Genomic DNA, 22,652 nt, shown 5'->3' on the forward strand with positions numbered 1-22,652 from the left:
GGGACTCGAAAGAGGAAGCGGCGGTGAAAGAGTGCAGGCGAGCCGGCATCCTGATGAAAATACCAAGGCGGGCAAATAGACTCCCATTACACTCTGCTCTACTGGAGAATGTGCAATCACTGGAGAACAAACTGGATGAGTTCCGTTCGAGACTATCCTATCAACTTGACCTGAAAAACATATCCTATATTTCTCAGAGTCATGGGTGAACAAGGACATGGACATACATTTAAATTTTTTACATTTTAGTCATTTAGCAGACGCTCTTATCCAGAGCGACTTACAGTAGAGTGCATACATTTTATTACATTTTTACATACTGAGACAAGGATATCCCTACCGGCCAAGAGCAGACGCTCTTATCCAGAGCGACTTACAGTAGAGTGCATACATTTTATTACATTTTTTTTTACATACTGAGACAAGGATATCCCTACCGGCCAAACCCTCCCTACCGGCCAAACCCTCCCTAACCCGGACGACGCTATGCCAATTGTGCGTCGCCCCACGGATCTCCCGGTTGCGACAGAGCCTGGGCGCGAACCCAGCCCAGCCTGGGCGCGAACCCAGAGACTCTGGTGGCGCAGCTAGCACTGCGATGCAGTGCCCTAGACCACTGCGCCACCCGGGAGACTAACAATACATCTCGCTGTTTTTTATTATTGTTTTTTGTTTAAAGTTTCACAGTAATAAAGATGTGGAACTTCAATCACGTTGGTTTTGGTTGTTTCAGAATATTTTGTGCCCAATAGAAATTATTTGTAAATCATATAGTCTCCTTTTTAAGTCACTTTTATTGTAAATAAGAATATAATATGTTTCTAAACACTTGGTCCGTCTTTAATCACGAGCGTGACATTCTGTTGGTTTTGGTTGTTTCAGAATATTTTGTGCCCAATAGAAATTATTTGTAAATCATATAGTCTCCTTTTTAAGTCACTTTTATTGTAAATAAGAATATAATATGTTTCTAAACACTTCTACATGAATGTGGATGCTACCATGATTATGGATAATCCAGAATGAATCATGAATAAGGATGAGTGAGAAAGTTACAAATGCACAAATATCATACCCACCCCAAAATGGTAAGCTCCCCTGTTATTGTAATTGTGAGAGGATAGCATGTCTTGGGGGTATGATATTTGTGTGTCTATACTTTCTAACTCATCATTATTCAAGATAGGGTCACAAGCTTGATGTAGTCATTGCATGCTATGAATATGGCACCAAATACTTTTGCTCCCCTAAAGTAGGGGGGACTATGTACAAAAAGTTCAGTAATTTCTAAATGGTTCACCCGATATGGATGAAAATATCCTCAAATGAAAGCTGACAGTCTGCACTTTAACCTCATAGTCATTGTTTGATTTCAAGCCTTTTGGAGTATAGAGCCAAAAGAAGAAAGAAGTCTTCACTGTCCCAATAATTACAGAGGGCACTGTATACTGTCATGGAAAGAGCAGGTGTTCTTAATGTTTTGTATACTCTGTGTATGTGTTAGTGAAAAGTCTGACCAACACAAAGGTGTAGCCTAAACTCACAACGGCTCTCGGTGGAGGAACTGTGAATGGCAGGATGAATAGACCAGCAATACACATCCTCTCAAAAAGCAGACATAGGCCTATTCACATACATTGATATGATATATTTTCCATTATAGCTTATTAAAGTTAATGTTTTTCCATTTCTATATTATTCTCTCCATAACATAGGGCCTAACAACTTCACCCATATGTTTTTTTAAGGGGATCTACATGGTTTATTCTGATCCATTTTATATGAAATGTATTAAAAAGCGACAATGAAAATAAAGAGAGAAGCATATTTCACAAATAAGGTAGGCTCCTTTTTACAGGAAATGACGGGTTGCCCCACTTGGCCCCTGTCCATCTATAAAATATTTATCCGCTGATGGAAATCGGCTCTGAAAATATGTCTCGGATATTACGCTCAGCTTCTTGAGGTAATAAGCTCGTCCCTTTTTCCTTCTGCGCTCTGATTGGAGGAAGTGTTGTCTCAGGAATGTCACGAAACTATTTAAATAGCACTTATGTCCACAGTGTTAGTAGAATAGTCTGAGCATCGGAATAAAGACAGAACGAACTTGAGAGTTTTTAGCGAACATTAAGATTAAGACTATTTAACACATGGAATAAATTGGAGAATTAAAGAAGAAATAACGGGACAACGAAGCTCTTCAACTTATCCATCAGTGACTTATTTATTTTATTCAGGTCGGTAAATTCTAATCATAATATTTTCTTCGAATAATATATTATAAGCTTTTTATTACGTTTTTATAATTGGACTGGAATCTTTAGAAGTGTGTAAATGACAATACCTATTTAACTGTGTTTCTACCTTCTGGTTTAAACAGATTTCTGGGGTTTCAAGATGAAGCTGACAGGAGTCTTTCTCCTTTTGGTGCTTTGGAATTGTGAGGGCAGCAGGGTGGCAGGTGAGTTTTTGTAAATGTTTTATTAAATATAGAAATATTCAAATCAACAATGGAATTATTCTGTTAAAAGGTCTGGCAATAGTTTATCTGTGAACTTAAAGTTGCCCATAGAGACTCACTACAGTTTCTCCCTTCACAGAGAGTAGAGATGATAACAGTGTATACGACCTATTCGAGCTTGTGAAAGTGAACAAAAGGCACCAAGGAGTTACCTTGGTAAAAGGCGCAGATCCCTACAGCCCAGCCTATAAGATACTGAACGCAGACCTGATCCCCCCGGTTCCCGAGATCTCCTTCAGGGACCTCATTGATTCGATACAAGCTGAGAGGGGATTCCTTCTCCTGGTCAACTTCAAGCAGTTCAAGAAAACCAGGGGCAGTCTTTTGACTGTGGAGAAGGATGACGGATCAGGACCGATATTCGAAATCATTTCTAATGGCAAGGCGCAAACTCTGGATGTGGTATACTCTACCGGGAACAAGCAACAGGTAGTGTCCATAGAAGATGCGGATCTAGCGACTGGACACTGGAAGAATATCACGCTGTTCATTCAGGAGGATCGTGCCCAGCTGTTCGTCGGGTGTGAAGAGATCAATATATCAGAAATGGATGTGCCCATCCAAAAGGTCCTGACGCATGAGGTTGCCGACATTGCCCGTCTGAGGATCGGAAAAGGAGCTGTGAAAGATAGATTTATGGTAAATATGAATTAATTTATGACTTCATAAATACATTGCTAATAATGTTGTAATTGTATACAAATAAATGTTAGTTATAGCATAGTCTGAGTAAGTCTGTGAACTTACCTTGTCCTGAGGCTATTGCGAGCAGCGCAGCGTTTGGTGCGCGAGGATAGTCACACTCACAGACATGTAGCCTAATGTTTGAAATTAAAATACGCTATTATGATCCTTTAGGAAAAGTATTGAAAAGATGTAAATGTGTGGATATGGACTAACTCCAAATGCAATGTGTACGTCTGCAGGGAGTGCTTCAGAACGTGCGCTTCGTTTTTGGAACCACTTTGGAGGCGATTTTACGCAATAAGGGATGCCAAAACTGTAAGTGTATAAACGTTATTTTTGTATTTAAATGTTGGAATTACTATGTATGGTATATGTTATCCAATGCTTGTTAATTGTACACATCTAAATGCATTCCATTAACAAACATAATTAATAGTAACTCTATTGCTATGGTCATTAAAGCCAATTCACAGTGGGTGTTATTATGCTGTTTGTGGAAACTAATATGTCTGTTCTTCTCCAGCTGCAACTTTGACTGATGTCATGACACTGGACAACCCAGTAAATGGGTCCAGCCCAGCAATAAGGTCTGATTACACTGGCCACAAAACCAAAGGTGAGACCAGACTTCACACTCCATGGACAAAGTAATTTGCTTAATACTGGTCTGTGTACAACTGTTAATGTGAAGGAGGTAGGTAACTAACTGATTGCTTTTCTTCTCTCCAGATATTCAGCAAGTCTGTGGTTTTTCCTGTGAGGATATCACCAGCATGTTCAAGGAGCTCAAGGGCCTTGGTGTGATTGTTAAGCAGCTGTCAAATGAGCTCAACAGAGTGGTAAGCACCGGAAGCAGCTTGGTCTGCGCACTGTCATCCTTTCTCCCTCCCTCTCTAGTCTATCTGTTCCCAGTTAAAACCTCTCCACTGCACAGCCACTTGTCCCTGGAATGGCATTCCCTGCCAGATCCCTAATGACTCCCATATGAGTACACAAATATGTTTGACTGTCATTTAATTTGTATTTACTTCAGTTAAATCAAGCTATGTCTTAATCACAATGTTGGTAGGTGATTCATTTCTACTGGAACCTTGGCTATGTAAAAGTTTCCATCCTCGTGTCTGAAACCATGCTCCTCTCTCTACCTCCCCTCTCTGTGCAGAATAAGGAGAGCACTCTGCTCATGAACCAGATGAACATCCACAGTGGGATCTGTCTTCACAACGGCATTGTGCACAAGGACAAAGAAGAGTGGACTGTGGACGACTGCACAGAGTGTACCTGCCAGGTAGGTGTCATGACACTTGTTGGAATGCAGTTATCCAGTAATCCGGCCAGTAGTAAACTGTGTGAAAACCAGGCAGTAGCTCCTAAACCCCTTCTGTAATAAGGTGCTAATGGGCTCTTATGTTTATAGACTTAACCAAAGCCCCTGTGTGACCAGGCAGTGTCCGTCTGCTATCCATCACCTCACCTCTAATGAGATGTTAGAGAGAATGGCAATAAAGCAGTGTGGGGGGGGGTCTGCCCTGTCAAACCCCTCTCTTTCTCACCTACTCTCTCACTAAGGGTTATCTATTTGGATAGGTATCAAGAATGCGTCTTTAATTAGGACATTTGCTGAGACCCTCTGTTCTGCCTTTCCCACTGCCACTATCCTTCCCCCCAGCACCTTGCTTGCCTGAACCCAGTGCAGGTGCACAGAACTGGGGTGGTAGCATAGCGGTGAACCCCCTGCCCTAGCCAGAGATCATCCCAATGTTCCCAAACATAGCAATTAATCCTGGCAAAGCAGCAAGCGCTTTTGCGTAATGCAAAGTTAATGATCCAGATTATTTTCCTTTGCTGTTGCCGGACAGTCTGCTCTGGAGACAAACCCATTACTAATCCCAGCAATCTTCTCTACAGAACTCTGCCACTGTGTGTCGCAAAATCTCTTGCCCCCTGATGCCCTGTGCCAACGCCACCGTGCCTGATGGAGAGTGCTGCCCACGTTGTGGAAACCGTGAGTATTATTTTTTGTAGTACTTTTTTTTTGTGAGCTGGACTTTGAACTAGAAGTTGAACTTATATATATATATATATATATATATATATATACAGTACCCGTCAAAAGTTTGGACACAACTACTCATTCAAGGGTTTTTCGTTATGTTTACTATTTTCTACATTGTAGAATAATAGTGAAGACATCAAAACTATGAAATAACACATATGGAATCATGTAGTAACCAAAAAAGTGTCAACTTCTCTGGGATATGTGGGACGCTAACGTCCCACTTGACCAAAAGCCAGTAAAAATGCAGAGCGCCAAATTCAAATAAAATTACTATAAAAATCAAACTTTCATGAAATCACACATGAAAGACACCAAATTAAAGCTACACTTGTTGTGAATCCAGCCAACATGTCTGATTTCAAAAAGGATTTACGGCGAAAGCACACCTTGCGATTATGTTAGGTCAGTACATAGCCACAGAAAAACACAGCCATTTTTCCAGTCAAAGAGAGGAGTAACAAAAAGCAGAAATAGAGATAAAATGAATCACTAACCTTTGATGATCTTCATCAGATGACACTCATAGGACTTCATGTTACACAATACATGTATGTTTTGTTCGGTAAAGTTCATATTTATATCCAAAAATCTGAGTTTAGGCGGGACGCTACTGTCTCACTTGGCCAAAAGCCAGAGAAAATGCAGAGCGCCAAATTCAAATAAATTACTATAAAAATCAAACTTTCATTAAATCACACATGAAAGATACCAAATTAAAGCTACACTGGTTGTGAATCCAGCCAACATGTCAGAATTCAAATAGGCTTTTCGGCGAAAGCAAAAGATGCTAATATCTGAGTTAGCACCATAGTAAACAAAGAGAGAGAAGCATATTTCAACCCTGCAGGCGCGACACAAAACGCAGAAATAAAAATATAATTCATGCCTTACCTTTGACGAGCTTCTGTTGTTGGCACTCCAATATGTCCCATAAACATCACAAATGGTACTTTTGTTCGATTAATTCCGTTGATATATATCCAAAATGTCCATTAATTTGGCTCGTTTGATCCAGAAAAACACCGGTTCAAACTTGTGAAACATGACTACAAAATATCTCAAAAGTTACCTGTAAACTTTGCCAAAACATTTCAAACTACTTTTGTAATAGAACTTTAGGTATTTTTTTACGTAAATAATCGATCAAATTGAAGACGGGATGATCTGTGTTCAATACAGGATTAAAACAAACTGTAGCTAGCTTTCTGGTCATGCGCCTCTAACAAACAGGACACTTCGAGTGACCCTCGTTCAAGATGGCCGTACTTCTTCATTACACAAAGGAAAAACCCTCAACCAGTTTTTAAAGACTGTTGACATCCAGTGGAAGCGGTAGGAACTGCAAGAAGGTCAATTAGAAATCTGTATTCCCAATGAAAATCCATAGAAAAGAGAGTGACCTCAAAAAAAACATTCTGAATGGTTTGTCCTCGGGGTTTCGCCTGCTAAATAAGTTCTGTTATACTCACAGACATGATTCAAACAGTTTTAGAATCTTCAGAGTGTTTTCTATCCAAATATACTAATAATATGCATATCTTATCTTCTGGGGATGAGTAGCTGGCAGTTGAATTTGGGTATGCTTTTCATCCAAACGTGAAAATGCTGCCCCCTATCCTAGAGAAGTTAAACAAATCAAAATATATTTTAGATTCTTCAAAGTAGCCACCCTTTGCCTTATCTCCTATATCGACATAACCTGAAAGGCGGCTCAGCAAGGAAGAAGCCACTGCTCCAAAAACGCCATAAAAAAGCCAGACTACGGTTTGCAACTGCACATAGGGACAAAGATTGTACTTTTTGGAGAAATGTCCTCTGGTCTGATGAGACAAAAATAGAACTGTTTGGCCTTAAAGACCATCGTTATGTTTGGAGGAAAAAGGGGGATGCTTGCAAGATGAAGAACACCATCCCAACCGTGAAGCACGCGGGTGGCAGCATCATGTTGAGGGGGTGCTTTGCTGCAGTAGGGACTGGTGCACTTCACAAAATAGATGGCATCATGAGTCAGGAAAATTAGGTGGATATATTCAAGCAACATCTCAAGACATCAGTCAGGAAGTTAAAGCTTGGTTGCAAATGGGTCTTCCAAATGGACAATGACTCCAAGCATACTTCCAAAGTTGTGGACAACAAAGTCAAGGTATTGGAGTGGCCATCACAAAGCCCTGACCTCAATCCTATAGAAAATGTGTGGGCAGAACTGAAAAAGCGTGTGCAAGCAAGGAGGCCTACAAACCTGACTCAGTTACACCAGCTCTATCAGGAGGAATGGGCCAAAATTCACTTAACTTATTGTGGGAAGCTTGTGGAAAGCTACCGAAACGTTTGACCCAAGTCAAACAATTGAAAGGCAATGCTACCAAATACTAATTGAGTGTATGTAAACTTCTGACCCACTGGGAATGTGATGAAAGAAATAAAAGCTGAAATAAATCATTCTCTCTACTATTATTCTGACATTTCACATTCTTAAAATAAAGTGGTGATCCTAACTGACCTAAGACCATTTTTACTAGGATTAAATGTCAGGAATTGTGAAAAACTGAGTTTAAATGTATTTGACTAAGGTGTATGTAAACTTCCGATTTCAACTGTATATCCCCCCCAATTTCGTGATATCTAATTGCGATGCAATTACGATCTTGTCTCATCGCTGCAACTCCCCAACGGGCTCAGGACAGGCGAAGTTCGAGTCATGCATCCTCCGAAACATGACCCGCCTAACTGCGCTTCTAACACCAGCCCCCTTAAACCGGAAGCCAGCTGCACCAATGTGTAGGAGGAAACACAGACGACTGGAGTCAGCCTGCAGGCGCCCGGCTCACTACAAGGAGTCGCTAGAGTGCGATGAGCCAAGTAAAGCCCCCCGGCCAAACCCTCCCCTAACCCGGACGACGCTGGGCCAATTATGTGCCACCCTATGGGACTCCCGGTCACGACACAGCCTGGGATAGAACTCGGGTCTGTAGTGACGCCATGCAGTGCCTTAGACCGCTCCGCCACTTAGGAGGCCCTAGAAGTTAAACTTTTTTGACAACCTGCCTATGAGGTGTATTTTAACTTGCCAAATATCTTCCATTTTACTTTTCATTAACTTTTCTCAGTCCTTCACATTCCCTGACCTTGGAATGCCAAGTCTCAAATCTCCTGGGTTAAACTGATTCTAAAAAGGCACTGTTCTTCACAAATCCTTTGCCCCCCTGGCTGAGCTCTGCTGTGGTAATAGCTCTCTCATTATCTCTCTGCCCCCAGCGAGTGACTATGCTGAGGATGGCTGGTCCCCCTGGTCTGAATGGACCCATTGTTCTGTGTCTTGTGGACGGGGTATCCAGCAGCGAGGTCGCTCCTGCGACCGCATCAACAGCAACTGCGAAGGCACTTCTGTGCAGACCCGCGACTGCTACCCTCAGGAATGTGACAAGCGCTGTGAGTAAACCTACCATTTCTACTCTACAGTCTCTCTCAGTAACATCCTTCTCATATGTACTGTAATAGCACATTAATTAATTATGACATGTCTGTCCTCTACAGTTAAGCAGGATGGTGGCTGGAGCCACTGGTCTCCCTGGTCCTCCTGCTCTGTGACCTGTGGTGAGGGAGTCATCACCCGAATCCGCCTCTGCAACTCCCCCACTCCCCAGATGGGAGGCAGAGACTGCCAAGGACAGGGCCGAGAGACAGAGGTCTGCCAGGAATCACCTTGTCCAAGTATGCAGAAGAGCAGCATCTAAACACATGCACATATCTATCCATCTGTCTGGAGATACAGGTGTAACTCATCTCTCTCTCTCTGTCCTTTAGTTAACGGAGGCTGGGGACCCTGGTCTCTGTGGGACACCTGTTCTGTCACCTGTGGAGGTGGACTCCAGACTCGCCAGCGTCTCTGTAACAACCCCGCCCCCAAGTACAAAGGGAAGGAATGTCAGGGTGACACCAAAACATCCCAATTGTGTGGCAAAGAGGACTGCCCTATCAGTAAGCATTTTTATCAATAGATTATGGCATTTGTTATTTTTACCTAACAGTATACAAATCCAATATTGTTCAGTATTTAAAATATGCTTCTGTCTACAGATGGCTGTCTGTCCAACCCGTGCTTTGCTGGAGCTAAGTGTACCAGCTTTGATGATGGTTCCTGGAAGTGTGGCTCATGCCCAGTGGGCTACACCGGAGACGGCATCAACTGCAAGGACATCGACGAGTGCAAGGAGGTCCCTGATGCGTGCTTCACACTCAACGGAGTCCACCGCTGTGAGAACACTGAGCCTGGCTACAACTGCCTTGCCTGCCCCACTCGCTACTCAGGACCACAGCCCTTCGGGAGGGGAGTGGAGCAGGCCACAGCCAAGAAACAGGTGAGACAGTCTTTGACTACTGCGACAAAATACAAGAATGCGAGGATTCGTTTTTATTCTGATGCTAGGAGCTCAGAAGCACATCTTAACCCTACATATCTCTCCCTTCCCCCTAGGTGTGCACACCCCGTAACCCCTGCCAAGACGGCAGCCATGATTGCAACAAGAATGCTAACTGTATCTACCTGGGTCAGTTCAGCGACACCATGTTCCGCTGTGAGTGCAAACCTGGTTACGCTGGCAATGGCCACATCTGTGGAGATGACACCGACCTGGATGGATGGCCCAACAAAGACCTCCTGTGTGTGGAGAACGCCACCTACCACTGCAAGAAAGTAGGAAGGACCCCACTACACACAGTCTATTCCTAGATTCTAAACTGTGTTATTGTGGTTATGGCTCTCTAACCAACCCTTTTGTTTTTGCAGGACAACTGTCCAAACCTTCCCAACTCTGGGCAGGAGGACCATGACAAAGATGGGCTTGGTGACGCTTGCGATCACGATGATGACAACGATGGGATCCCTGATGATAGGGTGAGACATCAAAACATCCTCTCGCTCAGGACTTTGTTATCCACAGAGAAACTAAACATAGCAATCAGTAAACATTTCTCTTCTAGGCTAGAGAAAGTGGAGGAGTCAGGGAGAAATATGAGACATAATATCATTTTGGGCTTGTGGCCAAAAGTGCAAAACAGCATGGCCTTATGCCCATAATTCATAGTGTGCATACTGTAAATAGGCCAGGGAGAAATTATGTGGTAAGCAAACACTAGGTTTCTCAGAGTTAAATATCAGATTCCAGCACAATAACTTACACATTAGCCAGCTGTAAAGTCAGAGTTTTTCCCATTTCCAATACTATAGACTCTCTAATACTGTATTTTCAATGTACTAATGGTATTCTTTAACAAACATGTTAATAATAGGACAACTGCCCAATGGTCTACAACCCAGCTCAGTATGATGTGGACACAGATGACGTTGGTGATCGCTGTGATAACTGTGTGCATGAGAGCAACCCTGACCAAGTCGACACAGACAACAACGGAGAGGGAGATGCCTGTGCTATTGACATTGACGGTGATGGTAAGAGATCATCATTACTCCAGCACCAGACAATTACATTTCTCAGTGCTTTCAGTCATTATCAAAGTCCTTCTTGAAAGGTATCATAGACTGATGTAAGTGTGTGTTCACTTCACAGGTATTCTAAATGAGAGGGACAACTGCCCCTATGTCTACAATGTGGACCAGAGAGACACTGACGGGGACGGAGTGGGAGACCACTGTGACAACTGCCCTCTTGAGCACAACCCAGACCAGGTAACTGCAGCTTTCATCTTCTAATACATAAGAACCCAATCTTATCAAATATCTTCCTTAGAGGGATGTAGAACTTTCATAGGCCCCCCTGCCTTTTAGGACAGTAGCCACATAATGCATCAGTGGTCAGTTTCAATGAAAGACAGGAATGAGAAAGCTGTGAGAAAAATGAGTGCAATGCTCCTCCTCCCCTTATTCATTCACACTTTTTGAAGAAATGTGCATGTGTGTAGTCTTGCCAAGGTGAAAGGACACAGGATTCTTGTTTGAAGAGGCATTGCTAGAATACCTGAAGACAATGGGGTACATTTAAGATGAGGGAAATAATAGCGCTTCTCATGTTAAGGGAGATGAGTGGTGAAATACATTCATCATGTCTGAGTGCATTGAAGTAGAGAGCAGTTTCTCTTATACAAGTGTGTAAGAATGTGCTTTTGTGAAGACTAAATGAATTGTGTTGTCCTCCAGATTGACTCTGACTCAGATCGTGTGGGAGACAAGTGCGACAACAACCAGGACATTGATGAGGACGGTCATCAGAACAACTTGGACAACTGTCCCTATATCCCCAACGCCAACCAGGCCGACCACGACAAAGATGGCAAGGGTGACGCCTGCGACCACGATGACGACAACGACGGTATCCCTGACGACAAGGACAACTGCAGGCTGGCCTTTAACCCTGACCAGCTGGACTCTGATGGTGAGTCACACTCTCCAGTAGCTCAATTCAACTGACCTATAGAACGATTCATCTAGAAAGATACAGTACTCGCTACAGAAGTGCAGTGTCACAGAGATTAACATAGGCAGCCTGTTGTCTCCATGCCGGAGTGTCAAAGTGTTTGTCTCTGCCTCCTCCTGTCAGGTGATGGTCGTGGAGATGTTTGCAAAGATGACTTTGACCAAGACAACATACTTGATATCTACGATGTGTGCCCTGAGAACTTTGCCATCAGCGAGACGGACTTCCGCAGGTTCCAGATGGTACCGCTGGACCCCAAGGGCACCTCCCAGATCGACCCCAACTGGGTGGTCCGCCACCAGGGCAAAGAGCTGGTGCAGACTGTCAACTGTGACCCTGGCATCGCTGTTGGTATGTACTGCACCAATAATATAACACCTTTGGAACTAAGGAAAACAACTACAAAAAAAACTACCATTTGTAGATCATGGGTTCATTGAGAAAAGTCCTAACCATCGCTCTTTGTTGTCTTTAGGGTTCGATGAGTTTAACGCAGTGGACTTCAGTGGAACGTTCTTCATCAACACAGACAGGGATGATGACTACGCTGGCTTTGTGTTTGGCTACCAGTCCAGCTCCAGGTTCTATGTGGTGATGTGGAAGCAGATCACACAGACCTACTGGTCCCACACCCCGACCAGAGCTCAGGGCTACTCTGGAGTGTCCATTAAAGTAGTCAACTCCACCACAGGACCTGGGGAGCATCTGAGGAACGCCCTTTGGCACACCGGTGACACTGCTGGACAGGTACGCTTAGCATTCCCTTCACATTACGAGCACAGGCCATATCTAAGAGCAGTGAGAGAGAAAACCACTGGGTAGGAAACATTTCTCATGTATTTTTGTTATTCCTCCTCTTAGGTACGTACTCTGTGGCACGACCCCAAGAACATTGGCTGGAAAGACTACACCGCCTACAGATGGCACCTGGTCCACAGGCCCAAGTCTGGACTCATCAGGTGAGCTCAGATTACCTTTAGCTCTGAATGTCCTCCGCCTTTACCAAAGCCACACAAACTCCTGATTTCATGAGCTAATGATCTCATGTCATCTTCCCTCCTTTTAGAGTTGTGATGTATGAAGGCAAGAGAATCATGGCCGATTCTGGAAATATCTACGACAAGACTTATGCTGGTGGCAGACTAGGCATGTATGTCTTCTCTCAGGAGATGACATACTTCTCAGACCTCAAATACGAATGCAGAGGTAAGATGTTTTTTATTAATGTTTTGGCAAACAAAAAACATACTTTGAGTCTGAATTTTTACAGGGATTTAACATATTTTTTTCTTCTCTTTTTCCTCCAGATTCTTAAATTAGACCAGAGAGAGGCTCTTAGAAGAATGTATCTACCTGCTCAAATATACATGTAACGTATGACCTGGGACCATATCTTTATTACTCTTTACTTTGTGACGTGCACATTGGTGGAATGGAGAGCGAGTAGCATTGAGGCAGACTGACCTCAGGACATAGGCCAACTGACTGCCCTGTGATGACTAGACCCCTGCACTAACAGCAGGTTGAGCATAACTTTGCTCAGTGAAGAAATCGGTCTCTCTCCGTCTCTGAAGTTTCTGTTTCTCTAGCTGTACTCAGACCCATATCTCTGCACTTCTGAACTAGTTGGTATCCCTCTCTGGATGGAGGTCCAAAGGGAAGAGTATTTTCTTTATTTTTGAGCATTACTTCAGATCTGCTGTGGACTCAAAAGGACTTGAGTTGTTTCCAAATGAAGAAAGCAGTAGATGTTCTACAAATGGGCCAGAGATACCTGCTGAAGGAACTGTGGAGGCACCATGGACAGTATGGATTGACTGTTACCATCAAAGAGAGTGAATGCTACCCATGAAGAGCTTTGTGATAAAGGCACCTAAGCCAATTGTAGTCAATGCATTAGCAATTTCAAATTCTAGATAACTAGAGTCTAGAAATAGTTATATTCGGTAACTAATTGGCTTTTAGTAGACACTTGAAGTTCAGCTCAGTATGAAGTATGTCCTCAGGGTTTGACCAGGCTTGCCAAGTGGTTTTCAGGAAAGAACTCTAGATGATATATGGAAGGAGCATAGAACCAGGACTTGCACCAAAAGCCAATATAGACTACTAGCGAACAACAACAACACAATTGCTATTTCGCCAGAATTCCAGGAAGATATTTTTTGTTTTCTCTCATCTTAGTATAGACATAAGTGGAGGGACAAAAACCACATGGGTCAGTCTAACCTGCCTTAAAAGGACTATGGTTACTAAGGTTGTATATAACTTATTACATATTTTGTTTGTTACCATTTGAGAGTATTGACACATGATCCTAGAGTTAGGATATCTCTTGTCTTTTTTCATCTCTGTGTCTTATTTTCATAGAAACCTGTTCTAAATAATTGAAATCTTGAAACCGGGATAAATCCCTCTAAAAAGTCCTCTAATAACAGTGTTCAGTACTATCAGTATTATCCCTCACACCAACCTTCCAAAATAGACTAATTAGGTGTCGTTTAAATCTCATTGTTCTTTTGCACAGTATGTCTGACTTGTGTGCTTGAGAATGTGTGTACATTTCTGATGGTAAAAACAAAGGAAAACCTTTATGTACAAATATTACCTCATTCTTTTTTTATTGAAACCAACAAAACATGATAGTACCTTTTTAGCAGCAGAATTTGGTTGGCTGTTTTGTGTGTGTTTCACTGTAGTACAATCATTTGTATGCTGTAAGATATTTTTGTAGCAGAAAATTCCTCAACAAGAAAGCAATTGATAAAAACGTTTTCATAAATATGGTGTGCTTTATGTATGTCCTGTGCATTTGTAATGGATAAATTATTGTTAGGATTGTCTGTTCTATGTTAAGAGGTTATTTCATATGTGTAGATAAATGCTATTTAAATAATTTATCAAGAAACGTGACCTGTGTTTCTGTTTGTATAAACTTGTTTGCACACTGACATGAGGATATCTTTGAATATTGTTTTGTTTTGTATATTTCCTTTCTTTTTTTACTGTTAGTGATGCTCGTCTATAAAAAAAATTACCATAGTTTTACTCCCCAAATGTTGTTTCTACTTCTGTCAGTTATTTTGTAATCTCAACCAAACAATAAATACACAAGGGAAAAAAATTTTTGTTTGAGTGTCCTTTGCTTGCTTGTGGATATATTCTCAGTTTTAATAACTACAGTATTACAAAGTATTACAGGGAAAGATGCCATATTCTGTCAACTGCTGGAATCTATGACTTGATTCCTGGGAGCTCTCTGAGAAAGGGAGTATCCTTGAGAGTCAACAGCATGATAATTTAAATGAACTAAGGCCCAGTTTTAGAACATTAATCACATTCAACAATCACAGGAGCAATGTTCCCTTTAAGCTGCACATGGGCGCACAGCTTCCCTAGGACTACCACACAGAATAAATATGAGCCCCTGCAGAGGAGCACGAGATCAAACTTCCCTCAACTTGACAGTTTTCCCCTTTAGTTAACACTATAAACGTTTCGCTCTACTGTGGGAATTGTGATCGAATCAACACAATATTAGCCACTTTCAATGTAATATACTGAAACAAAACAAACTATGCAAGATTTAGTATGCAAAACTAACTGTGCAAGAGTTTTTCTTGTAGGCACAGCGCATTGGACTAAGATTTTATTGCATGGACAGGCAGTACTCTACACAGACCAGTGCACAATTACCAATCAGAGCTGAAGTACTTACACAAATTGTCCCCATTATGAGAGAGAGTGCAGAGAGAGAAAGAGAGACACAGCTGCATGCGAGCTCTCACATTTTTCAACATGTTTTTGACATGTAGAGATACTCTGAATGATCGGCTATGAAAAGCCAACTGACATTTACTCCTGAGGTGCTGACCTGTTGCACCCTCGACAGCCACTGTCATTATTATTATTTGACCCTGCTGGTAATATATGACCATTTGAACAGCTTGGGCATGTACTGTTATAATCTCCACCCGGCAGAGCCAGAAGAGGACTGGCCACCCCTCATAGCCTGGTTCCTCTCTAGGTTTCTTCCTAGGTTCTGGCCTTACTAGGGAGTTTTTCCTAGCCACCATGCTTCTAGACCTGCATTGCTTGCTGTTTGGGGTTTTTGGTTGGGTTTTTGTACAACACTTTGTGACATCAGCTGATGTAAGAAGGGCTTTATAAATACATTTGATTTATTGAAATTTGATTTTACAAAAGGATAGATTTGGAGTTAGATAAACTTGAATTTTTCGACAAGGACATATGCAGGATGCTACCCTCCACTGCATGGCCTTCGCTCCAGATAAAAACTCCAATCCTACAACCTAATTTTGGACAAAATTAACCAGATAGATTACTGCAACCAAGATTACCTGCTTCCAAGCAATATGGAGGGTGCTCTAGCAAACAAACAGCAGAGACCTGAGGACACCATCCAACCTGGAACTGAGTGAGTAGTGTTTGGTCTGGTGCTATTTTGAAAGAAAAGAAGAAAACATTTAAAATAAATAAATAAAGTACATGACAATGATAGATTTTATTTTATGGGGACTGAATGCTGAGTTAAGGCTGCCAGGCTTGCTAGGACAGACCAGATACAACTTCAATTAGCGCTGAGGTTTGAAGTGAAAGGTGTCGAGGCCTTTGGGCCCAACAAGTGGCAGGAGTCTTTGAAACCCACTCCTATTGTTCAAAGACCATCCACTGGAATTTTCCACAACAAATCTGCCTCCAGAAATAAAAGCTTCTCCCAAGTGGTTGTGACACCTACTCCAATTGCCTGCTGCACTGCTGCTTGGATTCCACCTGGCGATCTGTTCACCATCTGCCCTGTCTCCCTCTGTCTGGTACAGGTACCCCCACCACACTCCCCCCTCTCTCCCGAGCTTTCGCTCACTTCAAGCACACACACACTTTTTTGGCAAGTGACACTGAACTTACAATGGCTAGCCTCAAGTCATTATATATATTTTTTCTTGCGCATTTTGCTATTTTGCTATTTGCCTCATGACTCTTGCATAGTTTGTTGACTACAAACTTTTTTTACCCAACCGTGGGACAGACTATGTTTGTTCCCACACTTGGGACTCTGACGATCTATTGGTTACACAGACTTTTGGCCTCCCATCCTATTCTAACCACCTCTCACCGGCTTTGTATTCAAGTTACCTGATGAAATTGCTATACAATATGATCTTGTTGCCATCTGATGCACATTCAGATGTCATAAATCACCACTGCAGAGTTCTCCCTGTACTATGCCGTGCCTTGATTGTATTACTGTTGATGATATCTGGAAATGTGCAAGTACACCCTGGCTCATCTACTGTTGCTTGCTGCAATTCTGACTTGTGCTCTGATATCTGCTTCACTGATTTCTGCTCTTGTAAAAGCCTGGGTTTTCTGCACGTTAACACTAGAAGCTTATTACCTAAAACGGATCAATTGAAAGTGTGGGTTCACAGCTCCAATCCAGATGTGTTGGTCATTACTGAGACATGGTTAAGAAAAAGTGTTTTGAACACTGATGTTAACCTTTCTGGTTATAACCTTTTTTGGCAAGACAGATCTTCCAAAGGTGGGGGAGTGGCAATCTTTACCAAGGATCACCTTCAGTGCTCAGTTCCCCCCAAAAAATTATTTGCTGGTTTTAAGCATTAAACTTTCAAATAGCTCCTTGTTGACTGTTGCTGGGTGCTATTGTCCTCCATCAGCACCGGCCTGTACCCTACCTGCCTTAAGCGCTCTCCTGGCCCCTTACACTAAGTCTGAATTTGTCCTGCTAGGTGACCTAAATTTGGACATGCTTAAACCACCTGACCAAGTCCTAAAGCAAGATTATTACCAATCCCACAAGGTATGACTCCAGGCACCCAGAAAAGGTTACTCTCCTTGATGTTATCCTCACAAATAATCCTGATAGGTATCCGTCTGTTTTTTTTCTATAATGAATTTAGTGATCACTGTTTTACAGCCTGTGTTCGTAATGGCTGCTCAGTGAAACGACCTGTCCTGATTTGTCATAGACGCTTGCTAAAAAACTTTAATGGGCAAGCCTTCCTTCAAGATCTGGCCTCTGTAAATTGGTATAGAATCAGCTTGATCCTCTCTGTCAAAGACACTTGGACCTTCTTTTTAATATTTTCAGTGGTATTGTTAACAAACACGCCCCCATAAAGAAAATGAGAATTAAAACAGGTTCAGCCCCTGGTTCAACCAGAGTTACTCCACCTCAAGAATTGCATTTGGCGAAAGGCTTGGCACACGCATACTCAAGCTGACTGGCTCTCGTTCAGGCAAATGAGAAATACTTGCACTCAGGGTATCCGGAAGGCCAACGTTAGTTACTTTAAGGGGCAGTTCTCTCACAAGAAGTTCTGGAAACGGTTAAAGACCTGGATAATAAACCCTCATCACAGCTAACCATGTCCCTTCATGTTGATGATGTGGTTGTTACTGACAAGAAGCACATAGCTGAGCTCTTAAGTCATGATTCCTATTTGACTCAGCCATGCCTCCTTGCCCATCCCACATTTCCTCATCTCCCACTCCTTCTGATGCGACTATCCCCGATGCTTCTCCCTCTTTTTCCCCTAACCCGCTACAAAGTTTCTCCCTGCAGGCAGTCACGAGGTGCAAAAGGAGCTCATGAAACTTGACCCCCCCAAAAAACATCTGGGTCAGATATTTTAGACCCTTTCTTCTTTAAGGTTGCTGGCCCTATCATCGCCAAGCCTGTCTCTCCTTTCTGGGGAGGTTCCTATCGCTTGGAAGGCAGCCATGGTTCGTCCTTTATTTAAAGGGGAAGATCAAGCTGATCCTAACTGTTATAGACCTATTTCTATTTTGCCCTGTTCATCAAAAGTGTTGTTAATAATCAACTGACTGGCTTTCTTGATGTCTATTGTATTTTCTCTGGTATGCATTCTGGTTTCCACTCAGGTTATGGATGTGTCACTGCAACCTTAAAGGTCCTTAATGATGTCACCATTGCCATTGATTCTAAGCAATGTTGTGCTGCTATTTTTATTGACTTGGCCAAAGATTTTGATACGATAGACCACGTATTCCCAAACTAAGGTATACAAGCCCCCAGGGGTACGCGCAATGCCATCACCGGTACGCAAAATAAAAATGTGATTCACCATTTTTTTTTTTAAACACAACAGTTTTTTCTTGCCTGAGTAGCCTCGTTTCGCTGCCAAAAATAAAATTAAACCATCTAGTGTTCAGCGAAATAACAAAACAATGTCAAATACAGGTAGCCTAGTCAAATAATTAACATCCAGTCACATTAACCGTTACTCTCTTGCAGGAAACCTTCACTCTTGCGCAGACATTTAGAAACGAAACATGACAATTTGAAAAATAAGCCACGGGAGATTTCTGAGCGAGAATAAAGATGACTTTCGAGTAGTAAGAAGTTATAGCTCATTTCGGGTCAACAATGGGGGAGTGGTTGCTTCCAACAAGAGCACAAAACGTGTCTATTTCTATCCATCTTTGAAAGGCAAATCAGGTAAAGAGCTATTTTATGTCTTAGGGGAAGTGTTGTATTTTGAGACGGTCTTGAATAAGATAAGTAGCCAATAGGGAGTGCGTAGCATAATTTGTCTGATTCTCTGTAATAATGGTATGGGAATAATAATGCATTTATTTTGTAAAGTGGATTATTGCATCAAACATAACATTTTAAGTCACCTCCTAAACAGGTTTATGTCAAGCCCTGGATGTATTTAATTTTTTAAAGTCTCATGGAATGTAGTCATTGAACACCACACATTGGCTGCTACTGTAGGCTGAATGATATAACAGCTATTTCCATGTTAAAATGTTATGGGATGTGTTTTTCTCCATTGTTTTTGATGGTAGGCCACTCTGGTAGGCCTACATTATGATCAAATAGCCACAGCAGCCTACTTGACCACTGCTAAAACTTAAAGCGGGTACAGCCTCAGTGTACTATTACTAATGTAGAGCTATTACACAATATAACCCACATAGCACTGTGTCTATTTTTCTTGGAATTGACCAGTGAATGAAACCTCAAATAGCTTATAGAGTCACACCTATCTGAGGCATTCCACAGACCTACAGCCTTTGCTGTTTGGCTTCTGTAGAAGAGACACTGAGCTTGTACTTTCTACAAACAGAATGTTGATTCAGTCATTTTACAGGGCACATCTCTGACAGTCAATGGCAACACTGCAAGTTCATGCCAAATCCAAATCCAGACAGCCCCAGCTTGCTACTGCTCCCTTTACCTCAGAGTTGACCTCATTGTTATGCAATGAAGGTAAGCAGACCATACCTAGAGGACATCATTGGCTCCTCAAATCACTCTGATTGAACCGTATTATTCTGCCAATAACTGCAATAATAATTTGATAGATTGCAACATCTGTGTCCCTTCAGATACAGTTGAAGTCGGAAGTTTACATACACCTCAGCCAAATACATTAAAACTCAGTTTTTCACAATTCCTGACATTTAATCCTAGTAAATATTCCCTGTCAGTCAGTTAGGATCACCACTTTATTTTAAGAATGTGAAATGTCAGAAGAGTAGTGGAGAAAATGATTTATTTGAGCTTTTATTTCTTTCATCACATTCCCAGTGGGTCAGAAGTTTACATACACTCAATTTGTATTTGGTAGCATTGCCATTAAATTGTTTAACTTGGGTCAAACGTTTTGGGTAGCCTTCCACAACCTTCCCACAATAAGTTGGGTGAATTTTGGCCCACTCCTCCTGACAGAGCTGGTGTAACTGAGTCAGATTTAAAGGCCTCCTTTTTCAGTTCTAACCACAAATGTTCTATAGGATTGAGGTCAGGGCTTTGTGATGGCCACTCCAATAACTTGACTTTGTTGTCCTTAAAACCTCTTGACGCTAGGGATCAGATTATTATTATTTCTTTTATTTTTTTATTTTTTATTTTTTTACCGTTATTTTACCAGGTAAGTTGACTGAGAACACGTTCTCATTTGCAGCAACGACCTGGGGAATAGTTACAGGGGGGAGGAGGGGGATGAAAGAGCCAATTGTAAACTGGGGATTATTAGGTGACCGTGAAGGTTGAGGGCCAGATTGGGAATTTAGCCAGGACACCGGGGTTAACACCCCTACTCTTACGATAAGTGCCATGGGATCTTTAATGACCTCAGAGAGTCAGGACACCCGTTTAACGTCCCATCCGAAAGACGGCACCCTACACAGAGCAGTGTCCCCAATCACTGCCCTGGGGCATTGGGATCTTTGTTTAGACCAGAGGAAAGAGTGCCTCCTACTGGCCCTCCAACACCACTTCCAGCAGCACCTGGTCTCCCATCCAGGGACTGACCAGGACCAACCCTGCTTAGCTTCAGAAGCAAGCCAGCAGTGGTATGCAGGGTGGTATGCTGCTGGGTAAACGGCCCTTTTAAATAACGTTCCCAAGGTAAACGGACTATTTCTCAGGTCCAGATCGTAGAATATGCATATAATTTACAGATTAGGATAAAAAACACTCCAAAGTTTCCAAAACTGTCAAAATATTATCTGTGAGTATAACAAAACTGATTCTGCAGGCAAAAACCTGAGGAAATCTAACCCGGAAGTTATTTATTATATATTTTTTTAAATCTGTGTTTCCTGGCCCGTCTTTCTTCCATTTAAAGGGGTATCAACCAGATTCCTTTTCCAATGGCTTCCTCAGGCTGTGACCAGGCTTTAGACATAGTTTCAGACTTTTATTTTGAAAAATGAGCAAGATTTTTCAAAACTAGTCAGGTGTCCTCTGATTAGTTCCTGCGCGCGAGAGGGGTAGCTCTCCATTTTCTTTCTCTCTTTTATTGAATAGGTTACGGTCCGGTTGAAATATTATCGATTATGTTTGTTAAAAACAACCTGAGGATTGATTATAAAAAACATTTGATATGTTTCTTACGAACATTACGGATACTTTTTAGAATTTTCGTCGAACGGAACGAGGTTTTGGTTTTCTGAACATAACGCACAACCCAAATGGCGTTTTTTTGTTATAAAAGTCATATTTATCGAACAAAAAGAACATTTGTTGTGTAACTGGGAGTCTCGTGAGTGCAAACATCCGAAGATTATCAAGGTAAGCGATTAATTTTATTGCTTTTCTGACTTTCGTGACCATGCTAATTTGGGGCTAGCTGTTGTAGCATTGATGGATACACTCACAAAAGCTTGGATTGCTTTTGCTGCAAAGCATATTTTCAAAATCTGACACGATAGGTGGCTTAACAACAAGCTAAGCTGTGTTTTGGTATATTTCACTTGTGATTGCATGATTATAAATATTGTTAGTAATATTTTGCGCCCTGCAATTCAGCGGTTGTTTAGGAAAATGATCCCGCTAAAGGGATCCGTAGCGCAGAGAAGTTAAGCCATTTTGCCACAACTTTGGAAGTATTCTTGGGGTCATTGTCCATTTGGAAGACCCATTTGTGACCAAGCTTCAACTTCCTGACTGATGTCTTGAGATGTTGCTTCAATATATCCACATAATTTTCCTACCTCATGATGCCATCTATTTTGTGAGGTGCACCAGTCCCTCCTGCAGCAAAGCACCCCCGCAAAATGATGTTGCCACCCCCATCCTTCACGGTTGGGATGGTGTTCTTCGGCTTGCAAACATCCCCCTTTTTCCTCCAATCATAACGATGGTCATTATGGCCAAACAGTTCTACTTTTGTTTCATCAGACCAGAGGACATTTTTCAAAAAAGTACGATCTTTGTCCCTATGTGCAGTTGCAAACCGTAGTCTGGCTTTTTTATGGCGGTTTTGGAGCAGTGGATTCTTCCTTGCTGAGCGGCCTTTCAGGTTATGTCAATATAGAACTCGTTTCACTGTGGATATAGATACTCTTGTACCCGTTTCCTCCAGCATCTTCACAAGGTCCTTTGCTGTTGTTCTGGGATTGATTTGCACTTTTCACACCAAAATTCGTTAATCTC

At 42.0% G+C, this 22,652-nt stretch overlaps 1 protein-coding gene across 1 annotated transcript; it reads left to right on the top strand.

Moving 5' to 3' along the window:
- Positions 1-2,015: 2,015 nt before the first annotated feature.
- On the top strand, positions 2,016-14,646 carry LOC139530776 (thrombospondin-1-like). Its single transcript, XM_071327461.1, has 22 exons — positions 2,016-2,237; positions 2,381-2,461; positions 2,601-3,160; positions 3,448-3,523; positions 3,732-3,824; positions 3,938-4,047; positions 4,371-4,496; positions 5,117-5,213; positions 8,523-8,696; positions 8,802-8,978; positions 9,072-9,245; positions 9,345-9,625; positions 9,742-9,960; positions 10,054-10,161; positions 10,557-10,716; positions 10,835-10,953; positions 11,422-11,656; positions 11,822-12,049; positions 12,174-12,445; positions 12,560-12,657; positions 12,765-12,904; positions 13,006-14,646. Exons 2-22 carry the CDS (start codon positions 2,398-2,400, stop codon positions 13,011-13,013), a joined length of 3,519 nt encoding a protein of 1,172 aa, XP_071183562.1. The 5' UTR covers positions 2,016-2,237; positions 2,381-2,397; the 3' UTR covers positions 13,014-14,646.
- The last annotated feature ends 8,006 nt before the right edge of the window (positions 14,647-22,652 follow it).

Source organism: Salvelinus alpinus, chromosome 9, assembly GCF_045679555.1.
Source record: "Salvelinus alpinus chromosome 9, SLU_Salpinus.1, whole genome shotgun sequence".
NCBI lineage: Eukaryota > Metazoa > Chordata > Actinopteri > Salmoniformes > Salmonidae > Salvelinus > Salvelinus alpinus.